This window comes from Aquarana catesbeiana, linkage group LG03, assembly GCF_042186555.1.
Source record: "Aquarana catesbeiana isolate 2022-GZ linkage group LG03, ASM4218655v1, whole genome shotgun sequence".
In the NCBI taxonomy this organism is placed as follows: Eukaryota; Metazoa; Chordata; class Amphibia; order Anura; family Ranidae; genus Aquarana; species Aquarana catesbeiana.
Genome location: NC_133326.1, coordinates 95,644,224 through 95,666,202, shown reverse-complemented (window position 1 = coordinate 95,666,202; position 21,979 = coordinate 95,644,224). Strand labels below are relative to the sequence as shown.

The following is a 21,979-nucleotide window of genomic DNA, read 5'->3' as shown; positions in this document are numbered from 1 at the left end:
AATCGTGACCGGGAAGACTACCTTGCAGTAGAGCGATGTGAAAGCAAGGCTTGAAGTGCTCATGGAGCTCAGCGTGGAAGAGATGACGTCGATGGCGGTGCAGAGGATGGTTTATGCGGAAAGCTTTGCTCCAGATGCCTGCATACTTAGATGTGCCTGTTTTAATCATCAACCATGTGAGTTGCTAAATGTTGTATCTTCATTAAATGTAACCATATTGCTACACTTAGAAGCGCCTCTCTTCTCTTTTATAGTCAGTTGTGAAATGACACTACTTGTATATCAAGTCAAAATTAAATAAATATATATAAAAAAATATCTCTATCTATCTATCTATCTATCTATCTATCTATCTATCTATCTATCTATCTATCTATCTATCTATCTATCTATCTATCTATCTATCTATCTTGTCAAACACACTTAGACCAAGTTATACTCTCAATTCAAGGTTTTACTGTGTGTGTGTGTGTATGTATGTGTGTGTATATGTGTAAATATATAGACACAGTGGATAAAAAAAGTCTAGTCTACACAACCCTGTTAAAGTGTCAGGTTTCTGTGATGTAAGAAAATGAGACAAAGATGACTTATTTCAGAACTTTTTCCACCTTTACTGTGACCTATAAACTGTACGACTACAATTGAAAAACAAACTGAAATCTTTTCGGGGGGTGTAAAAATAAAAAACTAAAATAATGTGTTTCCATAGGTGTGCACACCCTGTTATAACTGGGGACGTAGCTGTGTTCAGAATTAAGCAATCACATTCAAACTCATGTTGAATAGGAGTCAGTACACATCTGCCATCATTTAAAATGCCTCTGATTAACCCTTAATAAAGTTCAGCTCTTCTAGTAGGTCTTTCCTGACATTTTCTTAGTCGCATCCTAAAGCAAAAACCATGGTCTGCAGAGAGCTTCCAAATCATCAGAGGGATCGCATTGTTAAACAGTATCGGTCAGGAGAAGGGTATAACAGAATTTCCAAGGCATTAGATATACCATGGAACGCAGTGAAGACAGTCATCAAGTGGAGAAAGTATGGCACAACAGTGACATTACCAAGAACTGAACGTCCCTCCAAAATGTATGAAAATACGAGAAGAAAACTGGTCAGGGAGGCTGTCAAGAGGCCTACAGCAACATTAAAGGAGCTGCAGGAATATCCGGCAACTACTGGCTGTGTGGTACACCTGACAACAATCTCCCGTATTATTCATATGTCTGAGCTATGGGATAGAGTGGCAAGACGGAAGCCTTTTCTTACGAAGAAAAACATCCAAGCCCGGCTAAATTTAGCAAAAACACATCTAATGTCTCACAAAAGAATGTGAGAAAATGTGTTATGGTCTGATGAAACCAAGGTTGAACTTTTTGGCCATAATTCCAAAAATAACACTGCACATCACCAAAAGAACACTATACCCATAGTGAAGCATGGTGGTGGCAGCATAATGCTTTGGGACTGTTTTTCTTTAGCTGGAACAGGGGCCTTATTCAAGGTAGAGGAAATTATGAACAGTTCCAAATACCAGTCAATATTGGCACAAAACCTTCAGGCTTCTGCTACATCTTTCAGCATGGCAACGACCCAAAGTATACATCTAAATCAACAAAGGAATGGCTTCACCAGAAGAAGATTAAAGTTTTTAGAATGGCCCAGACCTGAATCCGATTGAAAATCTGTGGGGTAGTCTGAAGAGGGCTGTGCACAGGAGATCCCCTCGCAATCTGACAGATTTGGTGTGTTTTTACAAAGAGTGGGCAAATATTGCCAAATCAAGATGTGCAATGCTGATAGACTCATACCCAAAAAAACTGAGTGCTGTAAAAAAATCAAAAGGTTCTTCAACAAAGTATTTGTTTAAGGGTATGCAAACTTATGCAACCATATTATTTTAGTTTTTTATTTTTACTTTCCTCCACCTAAGAGATTTCAGTTTGTTGTTCAACTGAGTTGTACAGTTTATAGGTCACATTAAAGGTGGAAAAAGTTCTGAAATTATTTATCTGTCTAATTTTTTGACAGAAAAGGGCCCATGAGAACATGGGCCCTCAGAGCTGCAGCACTTTCACAAAAAGAAGTACTTTCTGCACGAGGTATGCAGAAATTAAAGGGGTTGTAAACCCTTGTGTCTTTTCACCTTAATGCATCCTATGCATTAAGGTGAAAAAACTTCTGGCGGTGACAGGCCCACCAGCCCCCCCCCCCCCCTCTCCATTTTACTCACCTGAGCCCTTTGTTCCCTTGGCGGAGACGCGCTCTTCCTCTCTGTCCGGGTTCTCGGCTCTTGATTGAAAAGATTGATAGAAGCGCAGCTGTTGGTTCCCACTGCTGTCAATCAAATCCAATGACGTGGATGGCGGAGCTGAGTCTGACATTCTGTGTCTATAGCCGCAAATGCTGGACTCGAGAGCGCGCCCGCAAGGTAACCCCCGTGAGAGTGCTTCTCCCAGGAGGTTTACTGATGCGAGGAGCCAGGGGAGCCCAGAAGCGGATGATCAGGGGCCACACTGTGCAAAACGAACTGCACAATGGAAGTAAGTATGATATATTTATTATTTAAAAAAAAAAAAAACAGAGGGTTTACAAACCCTTTACTACCACTTATGACATCCCTATTAGAACCAAACCCCCTTCCCCATCGTCCCTTGTTTAAGTGTCATGTATTGACTTGTCTAAATAAATGTACCATTTATTTATTAAAGCTGAACTCCAGGAATGATCTTTATTGCACAATTACATTGGTCCAGCTTAGCATTATGTAAGAATGTATATCTCATCCCCGATGGACTGCTGGGTAAGCTGACAATCATAGTAGTAGTTGGTGATAATACAGTGATAGCTGCGATCTTCCAGGTCCTGTGTGAGCTTCTTTTCCTCTGTACACTGACAACAGGGGGTCGCTCACTCGGTACTATGGCCATTCATGGGACGTTTAGTTTTGTTTTTTCGATAAATGCAAGGTGTTCTCTGATTGGACACAGTGGAGAGGAGGCGCAGTGATGTCATGATCTCCATCTTATCCAATTGGAGTACGCTGAAACAGTGGGGCTACGTGTCACTTGCCAGTGGGGATGAGCTTAAGGTTTGGTCCAAACATAAATTCAGACAGAACCTTGGCCGTTTGGACATTTTGTCCGAATGCCTGAACAGCCAAGGTTTTGGTCTGAAGATTTACCCATTTGGCCAAACATCATGTATAATAGTGATATTATTTCGGCTATTATATATGACAGCTTCCTGCTGCCAGTGGTTAAGGATGTTGGTGGGTGCAGGCTCTACAGAATCCTTAACTAGTGATGTCACCTGGCCCCTTTTCAATCATATGACTGGGAATCCCAGGCATAGCCAGGCACTATTTACTCCTTAGTCATTCAGATTGGGCTTCCAAACTCCAATAAGGGGATTTCCAGATTCTAAAAAGCCCCCCACCCACAGACCTTTACAACCACCGAGACAAGGTAGTGAAAAAAAGACAAGGTGCATTGCTAGGGGGTACAGTACCTCTCCAAGCTGAGGGGATATTGCATGGTTTGCTTTGGGAGGGGCGTATGGTTGCCCTGCCTATTTTCTGGCCTACCAGGCTGCATGCTTGGAAATGTTCTGGTATAGAGGGGACCCCACATTTTTTTTTCTTCTTAATTTGTGCGGGGGGGTCACTGCCAGTCCCTCTGCTTTTCTATTAAAAACTGACCACACTAAGCAGGAGAACACACCATGGTCAGTTCTCTAGCTATGCTGAGTGCGCTTTCCCCCAATGATCAGACTTGTCCTGACACGCCCCTGCTGCACAGCCATTCACTGGGAAGTTCGGTGTAATGTTGTTGTCCCCCCCCCCCCCCCCCCCCCCCCGCCATCTCTAATGCAGTTGAGAACAGAGGGAATGTAATCACTTATACAGAAGAGAAAGGGTATTTAAAATGTATTTTTATATCTACACAAAAATGTTTTACCATTTATTTCTATTTGAAACTGAATGGGTTGTTGTACAAGGTGATTTTAACAATCCCTTTAAGTGATTATATTATTCGGCTCATCATTACTTGCTAGCAAAGAGCCCTGCCTCCTCCACTACAAACTGAACAGGATCAAAAAAACAGTTTGCATGCACGTCTGTGTTTTATTGCTGATTGATATAAAACAAATGTTTTTGCAATGTGTACATAAAACAGTATTGCCCTCTTTCAATCAAAACCGCAGTCCCCTATATTAGGGAAATCAGTTCAATAAACGTCTGCCTTTCTTTTGTATGACATTCTTTATGCAGATATCTGACTTTTGTATGCTCTATTAAGTTTTACATTATAAGAAATAAAAAGCATATTTGTGTTTTAGGAAGAAGAAAGACGTACTGCATCTGTTCTGGCAAGAAAAGAGGAAGAGCGGAAGCGTGAAAGCCACAAGCAAGCCTTACTAAAGGTAAACGCTGTCATGTAAGAATTTCAGGGCAAATTGAAAATTTCACTCATCAGGTGTTGACCTTTTAGCCCACCCGTAAACTGGTATGATGAAAAAATGAACATCTACAAATACTGTACCACTCCGTCTTTTCCTGGGACAAATATGAAGTATTTTAAAGCCTGAGAGAGCGCAAACACTGAATGCTGATATTGTTTGTTTTAAGACTTTAGCTAATCACGGCAATGTCCTTGCATGTACCTGAAAGTAGTAGAACAACAAGATTGATTATGCATTGCTCTGCTTCATTGTACATACTGGGGGGAATTCAATGCAGCATTTGCTACACATTTCAGGTTGTATGGTCTCCTTAAAATATCCTGCGCCAAATTCATGAAACCCTTGGGATGTTTGATGGTTCCTTATTTGTATTCCTTTAAGAACCTCTTGCTATGGCTGTAACACATTCAAAAAGAATTACAGCTAATTCTTAGATGACAAAACTGGAGATAATTTAACCACTTGACCTCCGGAAGATTTACCCCCTTAATGACCAGACCATTTTTTGAGATACGGCACTGCGCTACGTTAACTGACAATTGCGCGGTCATGCAACCTAGTATCCAAATAAAAAAATTATGTCCTTTTTTTCCCACAAAAAGAGCTTTCTTTTGTTGGTATTTGATCACCTCTGTGTTTTTTTTTTTTTTGCGCTATAAGCTAAAAAGAACCAACAATTTTTTTTAAAAAAATAATATTTTTAACTTTCTGCTATAAAACATAACCAATAAAAAAAAAAAAAAAAATCAAATTTCTTCATAAATTTAGGCCAATATGTATTCTGCTACATATTTTTGAGAAAAAAAAAAATCCCAATAAGCGTATCTTGATTTGTTTGCGCAAAAGTTATAGCGTCTACAAGTATGGGATATTTTTATTTAGTTGTTAGTAATGGTGTCGATCAGCGACATATAGCATGACTGCGATTTTGCGTCAGACATTCTGACACTAACTGACACTTTTGACACTTTTTGGGGACCAGTGACACTAATACAGTGATCAGCAGTGTTAATTTTGGCAGCAAATTTTGATTTAGTTTTAGTCTTAGTCTTAGGACTAAAATGGCATTTTAGTTTTAGTCTTATTTTAGTCTTCTGCAAGTGTTTTAGTTTTAGTCGTATTTAGTCGACTAAATCTCCAGTTCATTTTAGTCACTAAAACTCGTTTTAGTCGACTAAAACACATTTTAGTTGTCTAAAATCTAATGGGTGTAGTTAAATTGTAATGCACTATTTAAGCATTTCTGTCCAATTTCCAAACTCATTATATACTGCTGCTGGAGAGAAAAATCAGATATGTTGTTTTTAATGGTTAGGTTTGAACATGCACTACAGATACAGATTTAGTCGTTATATAACGTATTTAGTTAAGTAAAACCGTTTCGTCAAGAATATTGCTGTTTTCACAAAAGGGTAAAGAAAAAATACCAACCCCCCCCCCCCCAAAAAAAAAATGATAACACTTTGCATGACTGTCATGCCAACAGTAAAGCATCCTGAGAGCATTCATGCGTGCGGTTGGCTGCTTCTCAGCCAAGGGAGTGGTGGGCCCACTCACAATTTTGCCTAAAAAGAACACAACCATGAAAAAATGGTACAAAAACATCCTCAGGCTCCGAAAACAACTTCTCCTAGCCATCTAAGAACAGTTTGGTGATGAACAACAATGCCTTTTCCAGCATGATGAATCTCTTTACCATAAGGCAAAAGTGATTACTAAGTGGATTGGGGAAGTGGGAACATAAAACTGAAAGTTTGGGTCCATAGCCAGGAAACTACCCAAACCTTAATCCCTTTTGAGAACTTGTGGTGGACTGGTGGTCATGGTCAATCCGACCTCAAGAGGCAGGTGAGGGTGAGGGAACCAAAAAAAACCCCAACAAATTCTGACAAGCTGCAAGCATTGATTATGCAAGAATGGGCAATCCAACTGCCAGAGCCGGACCGGTGCCAGATCAGTCAGGAATCGGGATCTGGCACAGAAGATTGGCAATGACAACATGCCAGTGATGCCACAAATGTCAAGCCCAGGGCAAATTGCAGCAGAGGTCTTGAAAAAGAAGGTCAACTCAACTCAACACTGCAAATATTGACTGTTTGCATAAACTTAATCTAATTGTCAATAAAAGCATTTGACACTTATGCAATGCATTACTGGATACAGTGATCTGACACAAATGTCAGATCATGTATACCAGATACATCTGCCAGGAAAAGATCTAAAAACACTGAAGCAGCACTGGCAGACATTGTCAAAATTAATATTGGTGTCATTTTGGCCATAGCTGTACATGTACATGGCCAAGTACAGCACACACAGAAAGCAGCACACTGCAGTGACTGCACAGGCACTGTTACTGCCTGTCTGGCACAGGCACAGCATAATAAACCAATACTTGAGGGTAATGCTTATTTCTACAATAAGAATAAGTTTACTGTCATGTTATTATTTCAACAGTTCTAATTCTCAGATGCATTCAAAGAAAAAGTGCACAGTTTACAATAATGCCATTAGTGTGTGGATTTACTGGATTATAACAGTCACCACTTTTTTAACTTCTCTCTCAGCATTCACAATGACAATAATAGAGGTAAATATCACACTAAAAGACTACTGGGGCGGGACCCCGGCGCAAGGTAAGGCTCAAAGGCTGCCCTATTTGACCGTCCATTACCGTTACTGATCTATTTTTTCTTTTTCATTAGTGTGATATTTACTTATATTGCCAAATTTGTCAATGCTGAGAGAGAGAGACAGTCAACAAGTTGATAAAAAGTGGTGGTTGACTTGTTATTGTTCCAGAATCCACATACTAATGGCATTTGTAGCTTGAGCCTCAGCCTGTGCATTTTTCCCATGAATTTAACTGACAATTAAAACTGTTGAACTATCAATAATTCCTATCGCAATAAGCACAACCCACAAGTATTAGGTATACTTCTTATGTTAAAATAGAAATACTTGAAAAGAATAATAAAACACTCCTATTTGTTTCGATTCATTTTAAGGAAAGCACTTCGTGCCAACATGACCCTTGCTCTATTGCGCCAACCTCTAGAGAGGTCACCTGTAACACTGAATACCCTCTCTGCAAAGGCTTGAGAAGCTGGCATAGCCAGCAGGCCTAATGCAAAAGGTTTTAGCTGGTGATAAAGTGTCACTCTTCGACAGCCAGAATTCTGTTGTGGTGTACTGAGTCCTCACTGATGGCAACTTGGTGCAAAAGCTCTTCCTTATATTTTCTGAGCTGCTGCTCTATGCTGTTTGGGGAGATCCTCTGCCTGGGTCTTCTGCATTTAGAAAGAAACCGAAAGACTGGCTGCTTAGATGTGGATGCCAGTGGCGGTGCTTCTTCCACTTCCTGCTATAGTTCTTCTACCACATCAACAGACAATTCCTCAAGTTGTGTGTGTGTGTGTGTGTGTGTGTGACAATGTGGATTTTCTTGCAACATACTCCTCTGCCTTTTTAAGCAGTTCCTGAATATTCTCATCCACCACATCAACAAGGGTTTCACAGACAATAGGATTGACAAAACAAGCAGCTGCTGCAAGTGGAGAGAACATTTCGTCAGTTGGATCTAAGAATGAAGCAAAACACTGGTTCACACTCCCTTTCATTGTCTGTGCAATTGTGGCAAGGTCTTGGTAGCTAGTGTTCTGTTTAAAGTCCTCAAGATGGCTGAGCAGATCAAAGAGGGCAGGAACAGCCAGGGACATGGACATCGTGTCACTCTGGCGGGTTTTAGTATGTTCTGCAAAAGGCAGCAGTAGGTCATGCAATGATGTGAGCTTTTGCCATTCACTAGGGAGCAAGCTGTCCCATCCCATGTTTGTGATTTGGCAGACTGACTCTTTCAGCTTGAGGAGTCTTGCGATCTTGTTGAATGTACTTGACCAGCGTGTGAGGCAGTCAATTAAAAGAATAAGGCCACAATGCTCCAATAGCTTCTGTGTTGCAATTGAAGACTTGTGGAAAAGGTTCACTATTGATCTTGCTTTATCCAGTATTCTCTTCACACTTGCCTCCTTATGCACCATGTGGACCACAAGTTGCAAGGTATGCACCACACATGGTGTCCGGTCCATGTCGATCTGTTGGTACCTAACAAGTGAAACACACACAGCCCCAATAAGCATAAAGTATATAGAAAAGGTTTTTGTTCCATTATATTATTTTAACACTTAACATCTTGGAATACTTTTACAGTACACAAGACTACAAATAAAGTGGAAAAATAACAAAGGTGCACCCCATAGAGTAGAGCAGATAGCACCCCCATATCAATCATCTCATAGCCATTGTGATAATTGTCTGGTGTCACCGTGTCAACTGTCAACCATATCATCATGTAAAAGAATAATAAAAATGGCTCACTCACCACAGATCATCAATTTCGGTCTCAGCCTCAGAGTCACTTTCCGTCGTGGGGGAGTCTTCCTCACTAGAGCTGGGTGGTTCTTCTGCTGCTGTGGTTTGTTTAAATGCTGCCACCATATTGCTCCCATTGTCTGTTATCACTGTAAGGATCTTCCTCTTTGGTATGTTCCACTCTTGCAAGCATTTGTCCACACATGATTTGATTGACTGTGCAGTGTGTGGGTGGGATACTTGTTCAAGGGCCAACAATATGTGTTCAGGTTTATGCTGTTCAACACAAAAGTAGCATCCACTTATGGCAAGGAATGAAGCTGAGAGTCCTTTTTTGGTCCACAAATCAGAGCAAATAGATACTCTTTGAGCAGCAGCCACTCTTTTTGAATTTTTGTTTTTTATCTTCATACTGTTTGCCAATCAGATTGCTTATTATAGTTTTCTTTGGAACAGTCAGCTTCCTATCTACTGTCTCCATCATGCCAACAAAGTCCTCATCTTCAATCGTTCTGACTGGTAATCCGGTGCGCCCAATCCATCTTGCTATGGCCTCCTCCCTGGCATGTTGTTTCTTAGAGTAAATTTTATGTTTTGAAGCACCTAAAAGAGCAGTGCAAATAGATTGCTGTGGTTGTGCACTGCCACTGGCTTGACTTGGTCCATCATCTGAAGTTTTCTGTATCTGTGGGGTTGAATTGGGGGGGGGGGGGGGGGAATTAAAGTTATTCCAATTTTACATTCTCTAGTCAGCTCCAAGTAGTCTCTTTATAATATATATATACTATACTATATGTATAGGCCAGGGTCGGCCTTAGGGCTTTAGGTGCCTGTGCTGTGCCAAAATTGACAGTGACCACTGACCACATCCTTCTACATATATTTTGGTGAGATACTTAAATTCGGGGAAAGCAGTAGCTGATAGATATTTATGAAATCAAATTACTCGCTCCCATTAAAATTCAGTGACTAAAGTTCACAACATAGACAGACAAACAACAAAACATCTTTTAGTTAATAACCCTTTCATTTATGACATTTGTTGCTAGCTTGCAAGTTAAAATCCGTATTTTTTGCTAGAAAATTACTTAGAGCCCCCAAACATTATATATAATTTTTTTAGCAGAGAATCTAGAGAATAACATGGCGGTCATTGCAATAGTTTGTCACACTGTATTTGCTCAGCGGTCTTTCAAACGCATTTTTTTTAGGAAAAAATACACTTTCATGAATTAAAAAAAAAAAACTAAACAGTAAACTTAGCTCATTTTTTTTGTATAATATGAAAGATGATGTTACGCCTAGTAAATAGATACCCAACCAACATGTCACTTGTGGAATGGCGACAAAATACGGTACGGTACCTAAAAATCTCCATAGGCCACGCTTTAAAAAAAAAAAAAAAAAAAAAACGGTTACCAGGTTAGTGTTACAGAGAAGTTCTAATGCTAGAATTATTGCTCTCACTCTGATTATCACAGCGATACCTCACATGTGTGATTTGAACACCGTTTACATATGCAGGCGCAACTTGCGTTTTCTTTGCTGCGCAAACTCACGGGGGCCTGGGCGCTTTAAAAAAAAAGGAGATTTTCTTATTCATTTTATTTATTTTACATTGTCACGTTTTGCTGTGCTTACCTTTTTTATGAATTTTAGGATGAGTTGTCCGCAAATGATGCTTCAAGTTTGTTGTATTTTTACCAGCGAGTGTCGCTCCACATGGTTTGCAAAGAGTCTTGTTGTCCTTAACACCAAAGGTACAATACATCCACAGATCTTCTCTTCTCTTTCTACTAGTGACATTCACAGAAGCCGACATTTCCAGTATAGTTTGGTCTTTGGAGTCTTGGACGTACGGTGGGAAGGAACTGGAAGCCTGTATGCTGCAGTACTCTCGACGGTGGTCTGAGTAGAGTGGGCCTGTGAAATTAGGAAATAAATGGCATGCAGTGAGTACAGTACACAAGGTGCTGGAGCCTGGATAGTGGTCTGAGGGGATGGCCTATAATAATCAACAGTGTATTTGAAAAAGGCCTGGCCCTGGATGCCAGTGCCACTGTGCCACTGCCTGTCACAGGCCTGCACAGTTGCACTTGCACTGTTGCACAGGTGGTCGTCTAAGGGCAGTGAGAGGAGGGGGGGGCCTGTTGTACTGACCACAATTATGTACTGCAGTGCAAATTACTGCACTACGTCTAGCTCTGCTGATGTCTGCTCTCTCAGTCGAAGTTCTCTGCCTCTGGCGCGGCATCAGGAGGAGTCGGACTCGGGACTCAGGAGTGCTCTCTCTCACAGTGTCCTCTCGCCTCACTCACACTGGCGTCTGACTCATCACGGTGGCGCTGGGCGTGGATTGCGTAAGTAAGCGGAGCTCTGTTAAAAGTTGGAAGTTGGTAAACGTCCCTCCATGCCATTTTCGTCTCGTTGTCGTCCGATAGCGAAAACAGATCCAATTTTCGCCATAGTTTTCATCAGTGGACGAAAATGTGCTCTACTTTTCATTCCGTTTTCATCACTTTAAAAATGCCGTTGACGAAAACGTTTTCGTTGACGAAATTAACACTGGTGATCAGTGCTAAAAATATACACTGCCACTGTACTAATGACACTGGCCGGGAAAGGATTAACATCAGGGGTAATCAAAGGGTTAACTGTGTGCTTAGCCAGTGTTTTACTATACTGTGTGAGGTGCATTTATTAGGGGAAGAGATTTAATTTATTCCGTTCTTTGCACAGACCAACTTCATCCCTTCTCTCCTGTCAGAACACTGATCTGCCTTTACAAAGGGAGATCAGATATATCTCTCTGCCTAACAATCGGCAGGTGCCGGAGGACATGCGCGCCCCCTCCCCCGGAAGTGTCAGATCATGTGTATATATACGTGATCCGGCGCACAGGTGCCGCCCTGTAACAGTAGAACTTCTATAGGGTGGACCTTAAGTGGTTAACTGTACACCAGAAGAATTGCAGGTATGGCATTTTTTGCGTAGTTAGATTTGGAAATACTATATGTATATACCATACCTGGCCTATGTCTCTGGAAGTTAGAAATCACTGTAGTAGGCAATACCATTCCAGTGATTTCTGCTAATTTCCAGATCACATACCAAATGGCTGCCCTGCTGCATTGTGAACACAGAAGTTTGGCCACTCAGAGAGCGCTTTGCATTTTGGGTGGGTGGTGACGTCACACTTTCCACCTTGTCCAGACAGAGAAGTCTTTGGATTAATGTAACTATGTAAAAAAAAAAAAAAATGCCATACTTGGAATTCTTCCTTAACCTCTTGCCGACCAGCCGCCGGCATTTTACTGCGGCAGGTCAGCACGATCCCGTGAACCGTCATAGCTATACGTCGGCTCACGGGATCTGGATAGCAGGCGCGCGAAGCTCGTGACCGATGGTCACGATAACCGCCGGCCACGAGCGATTGCGAGCATGAGGGACAGAACACAGAAGTGTGTGTGTGTGTGTGTGTGTGTGTGTGTGTGTGTAAACACACAAATCAGTGTTCTGTTTTGAGAGGAGTGGCAGATCGTATGTTCCTATTAGCTAGGAACCACAATCCGTCACTTCCTCTAGTCAGTCCCCTCCCCCTTCATTTAGAATCAACTCCCAGGGAACACAATTAACCCCTTGATCGCCCCCTAGTGTTAACCTCTTCAATGCCAGTGACGTTTTTACAGTAATCAATGCATTTTATAGCACTGATCGCTTTATAAATGCCAATGGTCCCAAAAATGTGTCAAAATTGTCCGATGTGTCCGCCATAATGTCGCAGTCATGATAAAAATCGCAGATCGCCGCCATTACTAGTAAAAAAAAAATAATAATGCTATAAATCCCCTATTTTGTAGACGCTATAACTTTTGCGCAAACCAATCAATATACGCTTATTGCGATTTTTTTTTTTTTTTTTTTTACCCAAAAATATGTAGAAGAATACATATCGGCCTAAACTGAGAAAAAAAATAGCTTTTTTTTAAAAAAAAAAAAATGGGGATATTTATTATAGCAAAAAGTACAAAATATTGTGTTCTTTTCAAAATTGTCCCTCTTTTTTTGTTTATAGCGCAAAAAATAAAAACCACAGAGGTGATCAAATACCACCAAAAGAAAGCTCTATTTGTGGGATAAAAAGGACATCAATTTTGTTTGGGTGCAGCGTCGCATGACTGCGCAATTGTCAGTTAAAGCGACGCAGTGCTGAATCGCAAAAAATGGCCCGGTCATTCAGCAGCCAGATCTTCCGGGCTGAAGTGGGTAAAGTTGGTGCACTGGAGGAGTGGGAGGAGGGTTTGTTATTACGTTATTAATGTGTTTTGCATTTACCTTATTGGTTGCTAGGATGCAGTTTACCAGTGTTCCAGCAACCAGTGAAGCAGGTCACACTGACAGTGGACAGCCTGATGGGGAATTCTGAGAGACTAGGACCCATCATGTATGCCTTTAGAGTGACAGCGGACTGCACTGGGCAGATTTCATAGCCTTAATTCAGCCCAATAGCAGGTTTGAAATCCACCCACTCCTGGCTACTGCCAATCACAAGCAAAATGGACTTGATGGTGAACTAGACTCTGAATTCCCTATCAGACTTTGTCCACCCAACTGTTGCCCTGGACATGAAATTGAGTGGTTTGGAAAGCGAAACCTGATGACAATGATGAGTTCCCCATCAGGCCTCCTGTGTGATAGCGAATGGCAGTTGGCAGTTTCGATAGTTGCTATTGGACTGAATAGCTGCTATGGATTCTGCCCACTGTCTTCTTCTGTTAATCATGAGGGAATTGGACCTAATAGGTAACTATTCTCAGAGTTCCTGATCTTGCTCTGCCCACCCAACAGCAAAACTCCTGTCTGTGTGATAGGTGCAGTTGCCAGGCAGGGGGCTCAGTGTTACTGAGCTGCACTATATGGACCTTCCAACTCCTGTTCCCGACAGGTACATGAATTTATTGCAAACCAACGATTTACCAGCACACTTACCTGCCAGCCTGCATAACAGCCAAATTGTCCCTGTCTAACAAACGGAGAGTTTTGTTTGCATACATTTGCCAGTGCCCACGTCAAGGGACCTCTGTATATACCGTGGTCCTAACTCTAAATTTCCAGAGCCTCCATAGTAGGAACATGTATAAGAATAGATAGATTAAGGGCAGGTATGCCTGGAGGGAGTCCACCCCTCCTTAAAGGACACAGGGATGCATCTGGCGCTCAACAAGGGCACAGTGACAGTGAAGGCAGCCAAAAAAGTGGCAACCACCCCAACTTATAACTGGCCTTTGCAGCAAGGTGCACATGAAAGGGCTTTCCACATAACAAACAAATGATTTTCCAGCCTGCATAACAACCAAATTTCAGTTTACTTTAAAAACAGAGGGTTTTGTTTGCATACATGAATATGTTGCAAGCACCAACATTTCGTATGTGGAAGTGCACTGATATTCTAAAGGAACACTCTTTATGAATTCCAAGGTCTTTATCCTTGTGTTTATCCATTGCTAATTTACATGTAGCTTCCTTCAACTGTCAATTTGCTGCAGCTAGAAGAAACCAGAGATGCATTGGGGTTGATTTACTAATTGCACTCTGCAAGGGCAGTTGCTCTAGAGCAGTGGTTCTCAAACCTCCTAGTGCAGTGACCCCTTGATAAAATTTCCCAAGTTGTGGGGACCCCTAATAGTAAAATTATTTTCATAGCATGGGTTGTCAGCACCCGAGGCAAGTCATTTGCGCCACTGACCCAAGGACATTTAGCGCTCCCTGAGTCCCTTCCACTCGTCCAGTATTAAAACCCCTTATGGTACATTTTAGGATGTACCCCTCTCTCTTTGTTCTTCTTTATTTCCCTTTTGTCTCTCTCTCTATCCTAATTTCTTGTTTTTTTCCCCATCCCTCTATCTAGCCTTCTTTCTTGTTATTTCTCTTATTCTTTCTCTCCCTTTTCTTTGCCCCCCCACCCTCTTTTCCTCTCCCTTCCATGTATTCTCTATTTTTATTCCTTCTCTTACTCCTTGGTGGAGGGGTGGGGGAAATGGGATCAGTGGCAGTGCTGGGGGGAGTTCTCATCAGCCAAATTAGGTGCTCTTGATCAAGGTCATCTGCTGATCTGTAGTGGGGACTTTTAATGGCAACTATAATCACAGGTAGTCTTACTCACTGTGTCTCCGACTTTGTGGTGTCTCGTAGCAGTGGCACCTATGCCAAAATCAGGAGATAGGGTCTCCTCCAGCCCCTCCCACTTCACTTTCCTCACCAGTCAGCTGACTTCTAGTCTCTGCCCCCCAGCCATGCGTAAGGGGCGGATGCAAAGAGGCTGAGAGGGCGGTCACGGGTTCCAGGGACAGCCCTACTGGGCAGCCACAAAAAGGCTGAGAGAGGGATGCGGGCATCAGAACAGCCCAGGATTCGGTGACCCCTGGCAAATCATCATTTGACCCCCGAGGGGGTCCCGACCCCCAGGTTGAGAACCACTGCTCTAGAGCTTAGTAAATTAGGTAAAGGTTCACTTTGCAAAGAATACCCAATCACATGCAAGTAAAATTGCATGAAAGTCAGCAGAGCTTCTGCTCATTTACTAAGCTCTGGAGCAACTGCTCTTGCAGTGTGCAACTGAACTTTGCAAAGTGCACAGTCTTTTTGCCTTTAGTAAATCAACCCCATTTTGTGACTCACCAAGCTGACTCGTCCATCTTGTTTGTTTTATAGTTAAATATTTTGTTTATCTATGTTTATAAAGCAGAAAATGATGGAAAGGACTTTGTATTTCTTTGTAGAAAAGCACATATGGCACTAATTGGTACTAATTCAGGCAAGTTTGGCTCCATTTACTAAACTGCGTGTTTGTCTTAAGAAATCAATTAAGTCCGTTAAATACTTCCTGAGGTTTTCCATATCTAACATGGAAAACTGCAAATCGTTTTATATAAAAAAAGTAGAACTTTTCTTTTAATCTAGATTTCCTACTATGAGCTCCTGCTTTGTACTCATACATCTCTGATTAATTGAAGTCAGAGAAAGAAAAGAGGGACTGCAAGGGTTACCCAAAATAGACACCGATTTCCCAAATCATTGTTTAAAACTGTACTGGGAAAAAAAAGGCGAAAGCGTCTGGCTGCTATAGGCAGCAGCTAGTTTTTATTCAGATGCTGTTCATAAATAGGTATATGTAAACTTAAAGCATATCCAAACCCAAAAACAAAAATGTAATACACTGCGGCTTACAACCCTCTAACTGCAAATTTTGCCGGATAGCTTGGCCTTTTAAAGAGTGTTACCTGTATATTATATTTGAGATTTAATATCTCTCAGATATGATTTGGGTTGAATTAGAGTTTTTTTGACCACAAGTGAAAGCTTTAAAACAATAACAAAAATGTATGTAAAATAGGCCTAGACTAATACACATCAAGCTATCTAATTGTACATGAAAAGGGTAAAAATCATGGATTACATGAAGGAATACAGAGTATATTCCTTAAAACATTAATCTACAAACAGTAAGACAGAAAATACATAAGACCAACATATTAAGATACATGTACAAGGGAGATTTCCCACATTTACCATTCCCATAGAGGTTCCATTCACGTGACTGCTCTGCCATAGAGTGTGTTTCCCTCCCATCTAGTCTGTGTATATCATTACAGGCTGATGCCTCATTGATTGGCATGGCGTAGCTCTTCTGACGATTGGTGGGCTTCCCTATTCCTGGTTAAGGACTGGCTACATCTCCAATCCCTATACTTTGCATAAGTCAGCCCCCTTTAATGCAAATCCTTGTCCCAGACTATTTTGAGCAGGAAACTTAACCTTGTAAGTAGATTACATTTTCAGGGAAATTAAGTATACATGACGGCCATGGCCCCTCATTGCATATTCAAACATGGGATCCTTTGAAGTGAGTATGTGTAGAACAATGAGGTTTGGGTCCCATTTTATACACAAGCTTAGGCACTGAATTGTCTGTCTAACAGACACTTCTCTGAAGCTATGTTGCACGCCCTCCATAGATACAAGCTAAATGAAATAAATTCATAATTACTTGCCTGCAAACGAAGTCCTCGTTATCACCACCGGAGGCCGCATCCATCTTCACTCGTCTTCCTTCTGGGTGGCCGTTCCTTCAGAGCGAATGCGCCGATGATGTCATCGGCTGCATATGCAGTAAATATCTCCTAAATGGTGCAGATTTAGGAGAGATTTACAGTACCTATAGGTAAGCCGCCTAAAACAAACGATGGAAGTTTACTTCCACTTTAAAGAAAGTTAAAGTGGTTAAATAGCATTTCTGTCCATAGCCTACCATAGGAAAACCACTAAACAAGCATGGTGCCCATGGGAGGGTACGGCAGATGAAACGACTGCTTTCCAAGAAAAAAAAAATTGCTGCCCATTTTGAGACTTGCTGAATACAACCTGATTGTTCCACAGCACTACTATAACGCTGTTATATAGTAATCGATTATACAAATAAAAAAAAATTTAAAAAACTTTTTGCTAAGTCGAAACAAAACACAGCATACCAAAATGACAACCTGAAGAACAATGAGAAAATATAATGGCGGGGTACTATTTTATTGCCTCCAAGCCTAGACAGTGTGTGTGTGTGTGTATATATATATATATATATATATATATATATATATATATATATATATATATGTGTGTATATGTATATATATATATATATATATATATTAAGCTGTATTGGGAAATTTGACAATTATCTAAAACATAGAAGTAGACAGCAGAGTGACCCAAATGGAAAAAATTCCATATTTTCGATTTGAAGATCAAAATATTAAACCCATTGAACTGCTGTTGCAAGACCTGAAGCAGGCAGTTCAAGTATGATGTCCCAAGATATACATACATTTAGCAGAAATGATCCAAATGCCTTCTAACCGAGGCTTATCAACAGTTTGCCTGAGCTTATTGCCTATACTGTATGGGGGTTCCCCACTAGTTATTGCGTGTGAGCCACAAGCTTTTGTCCATCAGTAAACTTAGGTCCAAAAGTAATTGCAATAGAAGCACTTTTAGAAGTAACATGGGAAGGGTTTGAATATGTGTCAAGTTTTATTGCCCTCTGTGTTGGGAAGATTTCCTGTCCCAGTGACCACAAGGCAATGATGGGAAATCATCCTGACAGGAATGGACATCAGTAAATCTCTTTACTGAGAGACCCTCACTTCTGGTTCTGGAGACAACCCAGTTGTGACTTGTAAACTATATGAAGCAGTTAAGAAGTTTGTAGCAATTTGTCTACAAGTTGGTTATAACAAATTTACCCATACTACTATGGGCAAAATCCCACTCTTAATTCTTTATACTAGCTATGTCTTTCTTTATGCCTACAATATATATAAGATGAAAGCAGACAGAATGAAGTGTAATTTGCATGCAGAGAGTATTGAGTTACTATATGTACTCTAACTGCTGCTGAGTGAACTTCCTGAGCGGTGGCAGTCTATAATGGAAAATTACTTTCTCCGTCTTACTTAATACTCAGCAAGGTTTCTTATAAAGGTGTACTTGTTAAAAGTCCATGTAGCCTCAGAGAACATCATTCACTTCCTTTGGAGATAAAGCCTTTCAGGTGAAGCCCACATTCAAATGAAATTCCTGACTTGCTTGAAAGCATTTGAAATGTATGCAGGAAACTTCAGTGCTTGGAATAAGGGCATGTTTTGTTGGAAAATAACTGTCTTTTATTGAATGTTAATGTACCTTGAATGTAAAAGATGTAAATAATACTAACAAATATTTTAGTGTTTGTCACCCTTCTGGCAATACAATCCATTCTTTCTTTCTTTTTTTTTTTTTTTTTCCCTCCTAATATTCTTCTAATGCCTCAAATATAGGTCCACTCAAGTGCAAGTCAAGCTTTTGTGGTTATATGGTTTCAGGATAGTTTATTGTGCATGCCTTTTACACCTTTTATACTCTTGTAAAAATGTCCTCTCTGAATTCCATTATGTAAGAGAGAAAGTCATGAGAGAGTGTTTTCTATATACTTAGGAGAAAGCAAAATTGAGGTTTTGGCCTCAGCAACCAGTCAGGGGGCAAAACTACATTTTCTTAGTGAAGTATTGAAAAAAAAAAGTAACATTATAGTTGCTATAGCCGACCTGATCAATATTGGATATATCAATGGGTTGTTAGAAGACTGGTGCCTGATATCCTATTTAACACTGTTCATATAAGTCTTATGCATTGTTTTATTGAGGAATTGCAACCGAGTGATATTCTCATAATGAAGCATGTTTCCTGGATTTATTAATTGACAATATTAACCACTTGTTGACGGCTGCACGCTAATATACATCAGCACAATGGCAGCGGTGGGAAAATGGGCGTACCTGTATGTCCCCTTTAATTGGCGGGGCTAGCAGGCACGCACAGCTTGACCGTGCCCGTGGGACCGACGGACTCTATGTCCGCCGGTCTCCCGGCGATCGTGTCACGGAGCCACAGAATTGGGAAGTGCCTATGTAAACAAGGCATTTCCCCGTTCTGCCTTGTTCTTGCATCTCCCCGTTCTGCCCGTGACTTGAAAGGGATCACTGCTCCCTGTCATCAGGAGCAGTGATCGCTGTCATGTGAGTGGAAGCCCAACCCCCCCCCCCTCCCAGTTAGAATCACTCCCTAGGACACACTTAATATACACTTATTGCAATTTTTTTTTTTTTTACCAAAAATATGTAGAAGAATACATATCAGCCTAAACTGAGGAAAAAATGTTTTTTCTATATATTTTTGCAGGATATTTATTATAACAAAAAGTTAAAAATATTGCTTTTTATTCAAAATTGTCACTCTTTTTTTGTTTATAGCGCAAAACATTAAAACCGCAGAGGTGATCAAATACCACCAAAAGAAAGCTCTATTTGTGGGGAAAAAAAGGGCGTCAATTTTGTTAGGGTGCAAAGTTGCACGACCGCGCAATTGTCAGTTAAAATGACGCAGTGCCGGATCGCAAAAAGTGCTCTGGTCAGGAAGGGGGTAAAATCTTCCGGGCCTGAAGTGGTTAAGCAAAAATCCTCTAGGTTTAAAAAAAAAGGCATAGCATAGACTCTTGTCTCCAAATATCACCCAAACCGTGCTCTCCACTCCTCTCAAGCTCCCTAGTCTCCTCCTCCCATGCTCATCTTCAGGACTTCTCCAGAGAGAGAACTCCAGAGCCTCTCCCATCCTCTTAAACTCTATACTTCAGCTTGTCCGGATATCTCCTACTCTGACTGCCTTTAGGCGATACCTGAAAACTCATCTCTTCAGGGAAGACTATCACACTTCCAACTAACTGAACTTTTTATCACTTCCATTAGCTCATCTCCCACAGTTATAAACTTTTGTACCACTTTTCCCACCCTATTAGATTGTGAGCTCTTATGAGCAGGGCCCTCTTAACCCTCTTGTTTAAACTAACTGTTATTGTATTGTAACTGTACTTTCTTCTTTTTATATTGTAAAACGTTGTGCAAACGATTGGCGCTAAATAAATCCTCTATTACAATAATAATGTTTTAAGCTGTCTACTATTCAGTACATATTAGGTGATCTCCACAGTGCTGCCTATAAGGAGTATTGATTTATTTATTTTTCTCCATTATTTGAAAGTCAAAAGAACTCTAACCTGTCATATTACTCTGGTCTCCCAAGTCCCATGTGTATGTTTGTTACGATCGCTAAATTGGTCTCCTTGCTGGGCAGAGTACAGCACTCTGCAGGGAGACCAGCAGACTAGGATGTGGGCAGAGCACAGCACTCTGCAGGGAGACCACAGGATTAGGATGTGGGCAGAACACAGCACTCTGCAGGGAGACCAGAGGATTAGGATGTGGGCAGAACACGGCACCCAGCAAGGAGATCAGAGGATTAGGATGTGGGCAGAACACGGCACCCAGCAAGGAGACCAGAGGATTAGAATGTGGGCAGAACACAGCACTCTGCAGAGAGACCAGAGGATAAGGATGTGGGTAGAACACAGCACTCTGCAGGGAGATCAGAGGATTAGGATGTGGGCAGAACACAGCACCCAGCAAGGAGACCAGAGGATTAGCATGTGGGCAGAACACCCAGCAAGGAGACCAGAGTATTAGGATGTGGGCAGAACACAGCACCTAGTTATTCCCTAGTTTATTGCTAATCATGGTGGAGTGTGATTTCATTTTGCAGATATTCCACACATTAGTGAATTCTGCATTCAACTATTTCAGCTCTGCTTTGTCCCTTGTGATGGTGCATTGTACATACACCAAGAGATTTTCTGAATTGATCTGCTGACTTTAGAATCACCATATCTACCCCTCCCCCCCATATCTACCTACCCCCATATCTACCCCTGCTATAAACACACACAATACAGAATGCACCTTTTCTGCCTTCCATCTGACACCTCTGTTACTTCAGTGTTTACACAAGCCTTGTAAAAGATTATTGCAAGGGGTGCTGACTGTTCACTTTGCATGAAAAGAAACCGCTTTTAGAAGTCAGGCACTGAGGGCTAAGGGTCAAGAGGCAGCTCAGCACTTCCAGAGGGAACAGTAATGAGAGGAGAGGATGAGAGCCATACATCAGACAGTTAAACGAGCAGGAAGTTAAGACTAGAAGAATCCGAAGGTGGTGAGAATCAAAGTACAGGGAGCATCAGACGCAAGGGGCTTCTACAACAATGCTTGGGGAAGAATTACGATCACTCACGGATCCTCAATAATCAGATATTGATCACTTCCCTGCAGTCCCACGCTGACACATGAGCTGTGTCGGCTCTCTGCACACACACTCTTCTCTCCCGCTATCTTACCACACTCAAGCTGACAGGTGGCAAACCTAGACTCGGGGCTAGGGGCACCAGATTCGGGGCTCCAGCCTCAATAGCCACCTGCTAGTGACGCCTATGCCCACAATCATTCTTGGGGACTTCAACATCCCTACTAATACTAACATTCCTGCAACTTCCAAACTTCTCAGTTTAACCTCCTCCTTTTGACCTAAAGCAATGGATACATGTTCCTACTCACTCTGAAGGCAGTACCCTTAACCTTGTCTTTTCCCACCTATGCACTCCATGCAATTTCTCCAATTATCCTTACCCTCTCTCTGATCACTACCTTATTAATTTCACTCTCTCCCTCTC

The 21,979-nt window shown here is 41.4% G+C and overlaps 1 protein-coding gene across 2 annotated transcripts in view; it reads left to right on the top strand.

Moving 5' to 3' along the window:
- Positions 1-21,979, top strand: part of LRRC49 (leucine rich repeat containing 49) — a 183,011-nt gene that overhangs the window by 117,248 nt on the left and 43,784 nt on the right. For both annotated transcript variants that reach the window (XM_073618837.1, XM_073618836.1), the window contains exon 11: positions 4,342-4,425. In XM_073618837.1, the coding sequence (XP_073474938.1) occupies positions 4,342-4,425 (84 nt within the window). The remainder of the gene's footprint in view (positions 1-4,341; positions 4,426-21,979) is intronic.